Below are 12,937 nucleotides of genomic sequence, written 5' to 3'. Positions count from 1 at the left end.
TCTAGAGCCAGATTGCAGGCCTTGCAGCGAACACCCTCTGCTCCTCACCCACCAAATGCCCAACTTCATGGGCTTGCTGGTTCTGAGGGGTGACTTCTCAGGGCTGCAGTGCCCCCATATGACTACCTCACCTGGCTCACCCACTTGCTTGCTGTTCCCACAAAACTCACCCTCCTGCTCTGCCGTGATGCCATGACGCAACCTGGTATTCTGCTGTGCGGCTGCCCTTGCTCCCGAAGGTATTTCGGCCACATAGGTGGCAGGCACAAAGAAGGGTCGCTTCTGCTTGCTCTGCCCAAGCCGCCGCACCTGCCACCAGTCCTCATTGGTCTTGTGCATGAGCTGGAAGATCTCGCCTTCTGCAATGCTCACTTGCCTTCCATCCTCAGACTTATACTGGTAGTCATAGAGGGCCTGGAGCATGACTGCTTCTGGAGAATCCAACGAGGACTCGCTTGGTGAGCGGCCGAATCCCTCCAGCAACCGCCAGCCAGATAGCATCTCATCAAGATGGAACGGCCCCAAAAGGATTAGCAACTCCAGGGGCAGAGAGAGCTGTCAGCTGCAGCAACCTATGCCAGGAACAATGGGACAGAAGGTTGAAATGTGGAACACACCGACCTCGACGTGCCTCTCAGGGCAGGCACGGCTTCTAGAGACACTGCAAGCAGCTGCTTGAGTGCAGTGTATTTTTTGCGACGTCCTATTTGTTGCATTACTGATAACAGTTCAGCAGTGTTGATCTCTTTTTCAGTCCAGGGGACAAATGCCATTTCAGAGAAATTTTGGGAGGTTGCATTCCAGTTGTGGGGCAGGGGGATGGAGAAAACAAAACTGGGATATTCTAGTGTAAAGCTTTTCCTGACTTAGGAGAGGCAGCTCAACTGTGTTGAATGAAGGGGGAAATTGCACAAAAGCCAGAAAGCCAGCAAGCAGTTCCTGACGGGTGGCTATTCAAGATTTGGCCTCTTGAGTTTGAAGCCCTGAGATCTCAAGCTAATATGGATTATTGCCATTCCACAGAAACTAGGATGTGTGCAAAAAGGATTTGCCCTCATAGTTCATAAAAGACCAGCAAAAGTGCAACTGTCCTTTGGCAGTAACTCAGACAAGAGCTGGCGGTTGTGCTGGAAAAAGCAGGATATGAACCCCTAGCAGCTGTTGGACCTCCAGCTGATGATCAGCACAGACAATTTTCTGATTGGTACAAAGTCATTTCTAAGGGTGGGGAGTATTCTATCCTGTGGCAATGCATTCCATAGGGTAATCAGCTTTGAATGGGAGGTGTCCCCCCTCCCTCTCCCTCTCCCTCTCCCTCTCTCTCTCGGAATACAGGTTCTAGTTAGCCCTTACAAACAATTTGTTTATTGCATTTGCAGCCTACTTGCCTCCTCCTGCCATCCATTTTAACCACAGTAGAAGGGTGAAACAGGTTAGGTGGAAAGAGAACCCTTAGCTCTACATCAGCCTGTGAAGTTCATAGTTGAATGGGTATTTCGGCTCAGGTTTCTGAGTGCTTCTTGGGCTTGTAGGCCAAGTCCTAAGAGTGTGTCACAGCCTGTTTCCAGGTAGGTTTCAGTGTTTCGAGATACCCAGAACCTCTCTGCTTGACCACCCTGTACCTCTGCTGCACTGCAGGCAAGTTTGACAGAGGGAGTGGTCAAATAATTATAGTTTTGTAATAAAAAATGAAAATAAAGGAGTGGAATAAGAGGGGGAAGCTGCTGTGGGAAGTGATAGCAGTGAAGGTGGGGGATGAATGAATGAAAGAAACTGACAGCTGGGTATAGGACAATTAAATGTGAAAGGAGAAGGGGAAACACAATGACAGGAGATGAGAAAAAATCCTTTGAGAGGAATGTGTGCAATGAAGGGGCAGAGGAGAAGGAGAAGGCAACATGACAACCCATTGTGGTTACAATCCCTAGACCAACCCATGGTTTATCATGTTTGGGTTTGCACAACAGAAGAATCCACTGTGGCTTATCACCCATGATAGTTCGTCATGTCACATATACCCAGTCAATATAAAATAAAAACTCTTCTTTACTTAAGAGCTTCTGTACCCACAAATTCTGCTTGAAGTGGTAAGGCCGCCATAGTACCAACCAAATGAATGTTCCTTCTTAACGTGTGGAAGGCTGAAATATGGACACACACACCCAACTAAAGAAAATAGTCGTAGCAAAGAATTTAGCCATTTCCAAAGTGGGGTCAATAAAAATTATAGCAGGATAGCAACTGATAATGCCAAATTTGTGGGTTAAACAACCCATGAATTGCTAGGATTCCGTGTGCATCAGGCCAGGGGAAAGACAAAAGTGCACCAGTGAGAAAGTGAGGGGACAGCTACGTAGCGGACTCCAGCTCCCAGCCTGCCTCCATGACACGGCACTCCAGACACCCTATGGCTGCAGTTTGCTGGGCCCGTAAAGGGCCACCGAGGCTTCAGAGTATGGATGGCCTTCAGGAGCTTTCCCCGACCTGCTCTCTTCCAGATGTGTTGGACTCACCATCTTCAGCCAGTGTGGCCGTGGGCAACAGGAGCTGTAGTCCAGCACATCTGGAGGGTACCAGATTGGGGACAGCTGGCGTTCAGAGTGCCTGCCAGATCGGCGAAGTGATGTGACATTAGTGCATGTGTGTATGCGTGTGTGGGAGGGAGGTCTGTCAGAAGTGTTGCCTTGGCCCTCTCCAGCTACCCGGAGTCTGGAAAAGTGGAAACCGCAACAGGCATGGTGCAACTGAAGAGACACTGCTCTTGCAGCTTGTTGCTGAGAGGGAACATGCAGCCACATGCAGGCAAGGGTGCCTCAGGGAAATCTGCTCCCCTTGAACAGGACTGGCCCAGGGAGGCGGTTTCTAGAACCCCTCAGGCAAACAGCCAACCTGCCTCTGCTCAGCCCCTGGGACTCCCCAGCATCTCTCCTGCCTGCATCTCCAACACAGCACTGGGAGGGAGGCAACCCCATCCAATCAGTTTTCTTCCAAGGCAAGGCCTTTCATTAAGCAGCTTCCCATGGACCAATCTATGCAATATATTTTTATATTTTATCATCTCTTTATTCTGCCTTTTTACCAGCAAGGAGCTTACACAATCCTCCGCGTTTTATCCCCACAACAACCCTGTGAGGTAGGTTAGGCTGAGAATCTGTAACTAGCCCGTAGTTACACTGTGAGCTTCATGTCTAAGTGAGGCTCAGCATCAGTACCACACGAGTCCCAGTTCAATGCTCTAACCACTACACCACATTGGATCTATATGTGACAGCTTCTAGATTGGGGATGGCCACCTTCTGGAAGTCTGAGGCCCACTCTGCACTCCAACTTCACTTTCCACAGGTCAGAATGCTCTTCTTCTTGTTGTTGTTAGTCGCGAAGTCATGTCCGACCCATCGCAACCCCATGGACAACATTCCTCCAGGCCTTCCTGTCCTCCACCATCCCCCGGAGTCCACTCAAGCTCACACCGACTGCTTCAGTGACTCCATCCAGCCACCTCATCCTCTGCCATCCCCTTCTTCTTTTGCCATCTACTGTTCCCAGCATTAGGCTCTTCTCCAGGGAGTCCTTCCTTCTCCTTAAGTGGCCAAAGTATTCGAGTTTCATCTTCAGTATCTGGCCTTCTAAAGAGCAATCAGGGTTGATCTCCTCTAGCACTGACTGTTTTGATCGCCTTGTGGTCCAAGGGACTCGAGGAGTTCCCTCCGGCACCACAATTCAAAGGCCTCAATACTTTGGCACTCAGTCTTTCTTATGGTCCAGCTTTCACAGCCATACATTGCAACTGGGAAAACCATAGCCTTGACTATACACACTTTGGTTGGCAGGGTGATGTCTCTGCTTTTTAGTATGCTGTCTAGATTTGCCATAGCTTTCCTCCCAAAGAGCAAGCATCTTTTAATTTCTTGGCTGCAGTCCCCATCTGCAGTGATCTTGGAGCCCAGGAAAATAAAATCTGTCACTACCTCCATTTCTTCCCCATCTATTTACCAGGAAGTGATAGGACCAGATGCCATGGTCTTAGTTTTCTTAATGTTGAGTTTGAAGCCAACTTTTGCACTCTCCTCCTTCACCTGCATCAAGAGGCTCTTTAGTTCCTCTTCACTTTCTGCCATGAGAGTGGTATCATCTGCATATCTGAGGTTGTTCATATTTCTCCCAGCAATCTTAATTCTAACTGGTGATTCATCTAGCCCCGCCTTTCTCATGATGTGCTCTGCATATAAGTTACATAGGCAGGGCGACAGTATACAGCCTTGCCGAACTCCTTTCTCATTTTTGAACCAATCAGTGGTTCCGTGTCCAGTTCTCACTGTTGCTTCTTGACCCGCATATAGGTTTCTCAAGAGACAAATAAGATGGTCTGGTACTCCCATCTCTTTAAGGACTTGCCACAATTCGTTGTGATCCACACAATCAAAGGCTTTAGCATAGTCAATGAAGCAGAAGGAGATGTTTTTCCGGAACTCCCTAGCTTTCTCCATGATCCAGTGTATGTTGGCAATTTGATCTCTAGTTCCTCTTTGAAATCCTGCCTGTACTTCTGGTAGTTCTTGGTCCACGTACTGTTGGAGCCTAGTTTGTAGGATTTTGAGTATCACTTTGCTAGCATGTGAAATGAGTGCAATGGTGCGGTAGTTTGAACATTCTTTGGCACTGCCCTTCTTTGGGATCAGAATGTAAACTGTCCTTTTCCAATCCTGTGGCCACTGTTGAGTTTTCCAAATTTGCTGGCATATTGAGTGTAGCATTTTTACTGCATCGTCTTTTAAGATTTTGAATAGCTCAGCTGGAATACTGTCGCCTCCACCAGCTTTGTTTTTGCTCAGACTTCCTAGGGCCCATTTGACTTCACATTCCAGGATGTCTGGCTTGTGGTCAGTTTCCACCCCATCGTGCTTATCAGGGACATTAAGCTCTTTCTTGTATAGTTCTTCTGTGTAATCTTGCCACCTCTTCTTACTCTCTTCTGCCTCTGTTACGTCCCTGCCATTTTGGTCCTTTATCATGCCCATCTTTGCATGAAACATTCCCTTCATATCTCCAATTCTCTTGAAGAGATCTCTGTTCCTCCCTATTCTATTGTTTTCTTCTATTCCTTTGCACTGTTCATTTCAGAAGGCATTCTTATCTCTTCTAGCTATTCTCTGGAATTCTGTATTCAATTGGGTGTATCTTTCTCCCTTGCCTTTTGCTTCCCTTCTTTCCTCAGCTATTTGTAAAGCTTCCTCAGACAGCCATTTTGCTTTCTTGCATTTCTTTTCTTTGGGATAGTTTTAGTTGCTACCTCTTGTACAATGTTGTGAACCTCCGTTCATAGTTCTTCAGGCATTCTGTTTATCAGATCTAATTCCTTAAATCTATTTGTCACCTCTACTGTATATTCATCAGGGATATGATTTAGGTCATACCTGAGTGGCCTAGTGCTTTTCCCTACTTTCTTCAATTTAAGCCTAAATTTTGCAACAAGAAGCTTATGATCTGAGCCACAGTCAGCTCCTGGTCTAGTTTTTACTGACTGTATAGAGCTTCTCCATCTTTGGCTGCAGAGCACATAGTCAATCTGATTTCTGTGTTGACTGTCTGGTGATGTCCATGTGTAGAGTCGTCTTTTGGGTTGTTGGAAAAGAGTGTTTGCTATGACCATCGTATTCTCTTGACAAAATTCTACCAGCCTGTGCCCTGCTTCATTTTGTACTCCAGGGCCAAACTTGCCTGTTATTCCAGTTATCTTTTGGCTTCCTACTTTAGCATTCCAATCCCCCATGATGATAAGGACATCATTTTGGGTGTTAATTCTAGAAGGTGTTGTAGGCCTTCATAGAACCGATCAACTTCAGCCTCTTCAGCACCAGTGGTTGGGGCACAGACTTGGACTATTGTGATGTTGAATGGTTTGCCTTGGATTCGAACTGAGATCATTCTGTCATTTCTTCTGAGGGATTCTTGCCCGCAGTAGTATACCTGATGGTCATCTGAATTAAATTCACCCATTCCTGTCCATTTTAGTTCACTGATTCCTAAGATGTCGATGGTCAGTCTTGTCATCTCTTGTTTGACCATGCCCAGCTTTCCTTGATTCATGAATCTTACATTCCAGGTTCCTATGGAGTATAGATCTTTGCAGCATCGGACTCTCCTTTCAGCACCAGATACATCCGTAACTGAGCGTCCTTTCGGCTTTGACCCAGTCGCTTCATTCTTTCTGGCGCTACTAGTACTGGCCCTCTGCTCTTCCCCAGTAGCATATTGGACACCTTCCGACCTGTGAGGCTCATCTTCCGGCGTCATATCTTTTTGCCTTTTGGTACTGTCCATCTTTCATGACAAAGATACTGGAGTGGGTTGCCATTTCCTTCTCCAGTGGATCACGTTTTGTCAGAGCTCTCTGCTATGACCTGTCCGTCTTGGGTGGCCCTGCACGGCATAGCTCATAGCTTCATTGAGCTACGCGAGCCCCTTTGCCACGACAAGGCAGTGATCCATGAAGGAGCAGAATGCTCTACCCCACTTATAATGCAAACTTTATAAGCATGCATTAATTGGAGCATGCCTTCCCCCTCAGCAGCCTGCCCAGTCGCTGAGGTCATTGAATGATACACTCCTGCTGTTCCCACCTAGGCCTGAGGTCTGTTTCAAATCCGCTTTTCATGTTTTGGTTCCCTCCCTGTGGAATTTCCTGCCAGCCAGATGCCAGCCATGATTCGTTTTTGGCATCTGCTGGAAGGCAATTTTATCTGAACAAGCCTTGCTGGAAGGGCCAGCCAAGTGTTTATTGCCTAACCTGATTTCAAATGTTCTATTATTTCCTAGCTTGATGCTTTTTTGCTTCATTATTTGCCACTTGGGAACAATATGGAGCAGTTTATAAATTTCAAAAAAAGTAGGAGAAAGCTTTCTACAGTTATCAAGCGCATGTGCTCAGGTAGCATGGGAGGCAAGCTGAGGAATGAGTGCATTTCCTAAAGGTGAAGGCCAGTCACCCTTGCAGGTGTGTCTTTGTTTCCACAAAGATGCTGTCAGCATCCAAGTCCACTTCAGGACCCTAGGGCAGGACTGAGACCAGAACTGACGCCTTTTTTCTGGCCTGGTGCTTCAAGCAGCACCTGATGGCTGCCTCTGCCTTTTTAATTTCTTACCATGACTCTGATGTCATGTCACTCTGGAATACTATCGGAATTTGAAATGGTGGTTCCCCCACCAGTTCCCTGGCATCACTTTAAATACTGCTGCCATCTGGCACCATGACTGGGCAGGCCTGCCAGGGCTCAGCAACAGAAGCAGGACTGGCTTTTTCCCTTTGCTTTTTGCTGTTCTTCTGTGTTCGTGAAATAACAGTAGTAAACAAATTATAAGAAATGCACGTGGGAATTTATGGCTTCCTTCACTTACAAGCTGGACCTTTCTCCTTCATGCACATTGACACCCACCTTGATTAAAATTGGATAAATCCTGTATGACATTGGATAAAAGGGATTTGGTAGCCCATGGGCTACCAGATAGTCATGCTGGATCTGGACTGCAAATGTCAAATGCTCCATGCAGCAAATAAGATCAGTTCAATTCATGTATGTGAGTTTGATACCTATCCGCTCCCATTCTGATTTCAGAATAGCAAGACAGCCTTCAAATATGCAGTTGCTTTCCCTGTTGAATCAGTCACTGCCATAAACTAGATAACCTCTTTCTCCACACTATGCAGGACTCTTTTAGTGCTTGAAAGTTGAATGAAAATATAAGACTGCAATCTTCCACTGTGCATGAATGGATGTAGGGGAGAAGCAGCACTTCATAACTAGACGGTGACCTAGTTCATATACCATGGTGAAAAGTTATCCCACAAATTGTGGTGACATGCAGAGCATGCAAGTCACTTCTGGTCTGAACAAACAACTGATGAATAACCCATTCCTTGCTTGTTAGTGTGACCTCTGAATCAAGACATTCTGAGTTATGGGTTAAAACAATCCAGAATTAACTCAACAACAAATCATAAGTTAACTCTGAGTTGTTTAACCTTTAACCAACCAGAGGGTCCAGTTTTGGACATCAAACTAACAACTTAGCAAGAGATTGTGTGTATATTCATACTGAATACTTCGTCCACGAGGGAGCCACCACATTTGGCACACTGCTATTGTGCTCACGGTGTTACTATTCTTTAAATTATGGGTGGGTGAATTGCTGTCTGTGGGCTGCATTTGACTTCTGGGCCCTTTTTGTGACCACCTTCCTGCCTTCTTCAAATCACCCTGGCATTGCTTCCAATTTTCTGCAGTATTGGTAAGAAACAGGCAAAAAAAAAAAAAAGAATTGTGGTCTTTTCACACCTCACTTTAGGGCATCTAATATCATGCACCTCTGCCCAGTCCCCAACGCTTGGCTGCTTCTGGTAGGAGCCAAAACAGAGCCAGGTGCAGAACCCTAGGCCAGAATAAGCCACTGGGTATTGCAACCTCAGGCTCATGTTAGAGGAATCGATCAGCTAGGATCAATTGGACCGGTTCCTGTGCAGAGAAGGCAGGGAGACAAATTTGCAGACCCCAACTGCAGGCCTCCTTATCGCCTCCTGCCTGAAAACCTTTATAGGGGCCAGGAAGCCTTACCCTTGTCTGGCAAAGCAGTCCACAAGATGGAGGTTCTCGATCTAAGGCAAGCCATGCTGAGAGCTAATTCTGGCTAACAAATGGGTTAAAATACTTTAAATATATCATAGATATGATTGATTGATTGATGCCTCAGTTTTAAACTGTAGCAAACATTTTTGATTGCATGCAACACTCAGTGCCTTATTTACATTGTTTTCTGAGTCATAAAAAGTGTATACTTATAAGATTCAGGTAAATATTTGTAAGCTGTCCAGAGATGCACAAGGTTTTGGACGGGGTTAAAAAATACCCAAATAAATAAATAAATAAATAAATAAGGGTATTACTGGACAGTTTGCAACATGCTTGACGTTCAGAATTGTGGGTGCTTGTCTAATTCAGCTGCAGATGAATATCATCATGCTCTGTGTTTCTCTCTCTGCAACCAACAGAGGAGGATGAGTCATAGTGGCACCGTTGACGGACAACTAGCGATACCAAGATGGAGTCTGGGGGTTCAAAACGGAACCCGAAATAGATGGACTGAGCAGGCTAGTAGGCAGGTCCATTAGCAGGTGTAAGAGGGCCCTCATTCATGGATAGATACATGGCCACGGGATAACTTGGCAACCACGGCAGGCTGCAATATACCACTGTTTTAAACTTCCCACAATGCCCCAGAGAGATGTTATGTTGGTGGCACTGTGGGAAATTTATAACGGCAGCTCTCAGATTCAGCGCTCCAGCATGGAGGGGGTGGCCTCAACACTGGTGGGCCTTTGCCAGATGCTAAGGGGATGGCAGCTACCGAAGGGGCTGATACCAAGCCTGTTAGTAAGCCACAAAACAGAAGCCCTGTCTCCAGCCTAGCAGTTCTTCCCTAACAAGGAAACTGACCTCGTAAAAGTCTTCCCCACTGAAACTTTCTACTGTCTGAGAAGTGGGAACTTGAAACCATATTCAGTTGGGGCTAAAAGGGAACTCAGGGTTGACCCCAACCTTCTGCATTTCTTCTTGCATTGAAGTGTGCATTTCATAGCTCCTGGCTTTCAGTGGACCCCTCTGCCCCACTATTTTTGAGGTCCTTTTCCATTGAAGCTGAACACAGGAATCTTACCCAACCAGTCCCCCCAAAGAGAAGCTCAATCATAACAGAAAGGACAGCACAGAAGAGTTATATTTACCTGAATGTCCATCAGAGTGAGAGATGATATTCCTGGAATCGTGGGTGTTTGCACTCCCAAATCCACTCTATTGTCCTGATTTGCATCTCTTATGAAGTTAGGGTAAAAAATGAAGCATTTTGTTTAAATTAATCTGGTGCATGAGGCACAAAGCGTATCGTATGTACGCTTTCAGAGAATGGTTTCCTGTAGGCTGCAGCTCGAGCCTCTTTGTTCACGTGCCATAGAAAGCAGGAAGGAGGCACTGTCTCTGACCCACAGGCCCGTTATGAAAATGTATATGCATTTTTTTAAAGTGTAGGCTTTGTACACCCTATTAAGCCCAGGCTTACTTCTGCGTGAACGTGCTTAGGATCAGGCTGATCACAGATTTAATTATAACTGCTTGTTTGCAAATCATACAACTTATCTGTCTCTACTAAAGCATTAACAAAGAATACAGCCCACCTCGGATCCTAATCTTGCCCTATCAGATTCACCAAACAGTAGTAACTTGTTCTTCTGACCTCACCCTCTTTCCCCCAACCACTGATTCTTGGGTGGTTTCCTGCTTGCTGTGCAGCTTTTTCACCATCTTAACAGTTCCAAATGCTTCTACTAAGGCTTAGCTACTGGCAGCAAGAGCTTTAAGTTCCAACATATTATTTTTGCAATTTGGTTCTGGAATCCTGCAACTTTTGCTCTTGTTTCCTTGTCTTTGCCTGCTGCCAGCACTAGAATATTCCACCCCAATACACACACACACACCCCTCTTAGATTGAATTCAGTTCCCTAGAGGAAAGAGGTTCCCTTGGAAGAAAGCCTCTGCATACCATCATCAGCCCCCTTATACGCACGCACGCACACACAATTAAACTCCTTTCTTTGGAATGTCAAGTGGAAGCAATATAACTACTATTCCCTATTATGATTTTCCAATGTTCGATAAAACATGGTTAAGAGTGCAGGACTGGGACTCAGGCAATCTGGGTTCTTGTCCCTGCTGAGTCATGGAACCAACTTGGTGACTTTGGGCCAGCCACAGACTCTCAGCCCAACCAACCTCACAGGGTTGTTGTGGCGTTAAGACTAAGAGCTGGAGAAGGAGACTGATGCCTTGAGTTCTTTAAAAAAAATAAAAGGCAGGATATAAATCAAATAAACAAAATAAGGAAGGAAGGGTGAGTGAGTGAAGTTCTGTCAAAGTGGGGGACTCTATACAGGCTCTGAATTTCTTATTGTTTAGCTTAATTTATTTGAAAAGGGATTTACTGTATAACATAATATACTCTACTACAGGCATACTCAGACATATTATACTCTGCTGTAGGCATACTCTTAAAACAACAAAAGCTGTTTCATTGTTGTGATCTTCACTAACATGATGAGGGAGCGAGCCCATGGCCTCTAGACAGCATCTAAAAGATGGGGCAGGAGTTTTAGGATTTGGAACTGGAGTTGGAAATCGGAGTTCCACACCCTCCCTTTTGCAGCTAACCCAGAAAGACTCATGCGGACGGCTTTCCAAAATCAAAAAATGGAGGGGAGGGGAGGCAGTTGGGGAGGTCAGGAGGTAGCCTGCAATTAGTCTCCAGCTTCCACCCCCCCCACCGCCCGCAAGAGACTCAACCTAAACAATGCAGGGAATTGTAGAATTTTTTCCCTGTTTAAATATGGAAAGGATTGTGCTCTAAAGTGACTAGGCTTAGAATGCAGACCTATGATTTTACACAAACACTATAAAATGGTATGAAAATGACAGAAGGGGAATGGGGAGGTTAAAAAAAATAGGAAATGCAAATATGACCAGTTTCACAAAAGAGAGGCACTCTGCAAATGCTCTGAGACACTCACTGGCCTGGTTATCTGTATTATCTTAGAATAAAATTGCCAGTGTACGATAGAGATCTGCACGGAGCCCAATGTACTGTGCTAATTCTTCACCCTAGCAACATTGACCTCAAAGTAAGAAGTCTGCACAGTCCTGACTTCCACCCATGAACCCTCTATGATCAAGTGTGACAAAAATGGATAGGAAACATCATACACATGTAAATAAAGCAGGGCAGGGGTACGTGCGCCCTGTTATTGCAGTATCTTGCAGTATTAAAATACTACTCTCCCTGCAAAAAAAACATTATCCTGCTGAATTGAACGAAGTTGCTCCTCCCTTAACAAACAAATGTATATGCAGAAACAGAGAACCCGCCTTAGAATATATGCAAATTAGCATATGCAAATTTATGGGGGCTAGATCCTGGGGGCCTCAGCACCGGCTCCTTCTGGTACCTAACACCGCCGCAGCTTTGGAGATCCTTATGAATAATTTAAATATACTCTTTCCATTCTCGGCCCCTTTCCGTTCTCCTCTCGTCCCCTCCACAACTTCCTGTTCCGTGCGCCATGCATACCGGGAGATGTAGTCCACGGTATGGGGGAGGGGAAGCCGGAAGGCGCGGGGATTGAGAGCGCATGTGCAAGCGCCGGGGTTGGCGTGGAAGGGAGGGTTGGAGCGACCGGCTTCTTCGCAAACGTGGGCCAGGAGGCGGCGGCTGGCCTTAGTAGGCAAGAGCCGGGCGCGTTGCATCAGCAGAACGTGCTGGGAAGCGAACGGGAGGACGGAGCATGAAGCTGTTCCTCAGCAAAGGCAGTCCTGGGGGGCTGAAGGTGCTGGCGGCCGCCCAAGCCACCGACGCCCCTGTGGAGCTTCGGTGGCTCCCGCAAGATGGTGAGTGCCTGTGAGGGCAGCGATCGCGGCTGGCTCGGGGGCTGCTCCCTTCCTGGAAGGACCCAGTGTTATTCATCGAAAGTAGCCCCTCCTTGCCTTTTTACCTCCCAAGCGGCTGGCGTGAGAATTTTCTGACATAAAACTAGAAACAACCCAACGGCAGAATTAAACAGATGTTGCCACTGTAAGAATCCCTTGCCCCCATCTGCTCCTCGTCTTTTTGCAAACATCTAATCGCATTCTTATTTTAAGGGCTCTGCTGTCCACCATGCCGCCTCGCGACTTCAGCACCGCTTAACCTAGATTAGTTATGGGCTTTTGTTATCTTCTACCTGCTTGGATGTGGCAGGTGGGATGGGGAGATCGGAGAATCAATCCTAAACCACTAGTGGTTATGATTATGGAATCAGGGTGTAGTGGTTCTTTTGGATTAAGAAAAATTGGAACTAAAAAGC

At 46.2% G+C, this 12,937-nt stretch overlaps 2 protein-coding genes across 6 annotated transcripts in view; one reads left to right on the top strand and one right to left on the bottom strand.

The window, feature by feature from the left end:
* The window catches only part of ARHGAP9 (Rho GTPase activating protein 9), a 44,318-nt gene extending 32,221 nt beyond the window's left edge, over positions 1-12,097 (bottom strand). Inside the window, exons 1-3 of one of the 4 annotated variants that reach the window (XM_044443219.1) lie at positions 12,044-12,097; positions 9,776-9,863; positions 171-572 (exon numbers count right to left, since the gene is read on the bottom strand). In XM_044443219.1, coding sequence (XP_044299154.1) covers positions 171-501 — 331 coding nt within the window. In that variant the 5' untranslated portion in view covers positions 502-572; positions 9,776-9,863; positions 12,044-12,097. Of the gene's footprint in view, positions 1-170; positions 573-9,775; positions 10,761-11,713 lie in introns of those variants that run through there. The other 3 variants (XM_044443218.1, XM_044443220.1, XM_044443222.1) reach the window with 3 other exon arrangements.
* A 157-nt stretch (positions 12,098-12,254) lies between these two features.
* Positions 12,255-12,937, top strand: part of MARS1 (methionyl-tRNA synthetase 1) — a 28,986-nt gene continuing 28,303 nt past the window's right edge. For both annotated transcript variants that reach the window (XM_044443099.1, XM_044443098.1), the window contains exon 1: positions 12,255-12,482. In XM_044443099.1, coding sequence (XP_044299034.1) covers positions 12,380-12,482 — 103 coding nt within the window. In that variant the 5' untranslated portion in view covers positions 12,255-12,379. The remainder of the gene's footprint in view (positions 12,483-12,937) is intronic.

This window comes from Varanus komodoensis, unplaced genomic scaffold, assembly GCF_004798865.1.
Source record: "Varanus komodoensis strain SLA01 unplaced genomic scaffold, ASM479886v1 scaffold41, whole genome shotgun sequence".
NCBI lineage: Eukaryota > Metazoa > Chordata > Lepidosauria > Squamata > Varanidae > Varanus > Varanus komodoensis.
This window is presented reverse-complemented; position numbering and strand designations above follow the sequence as displayed.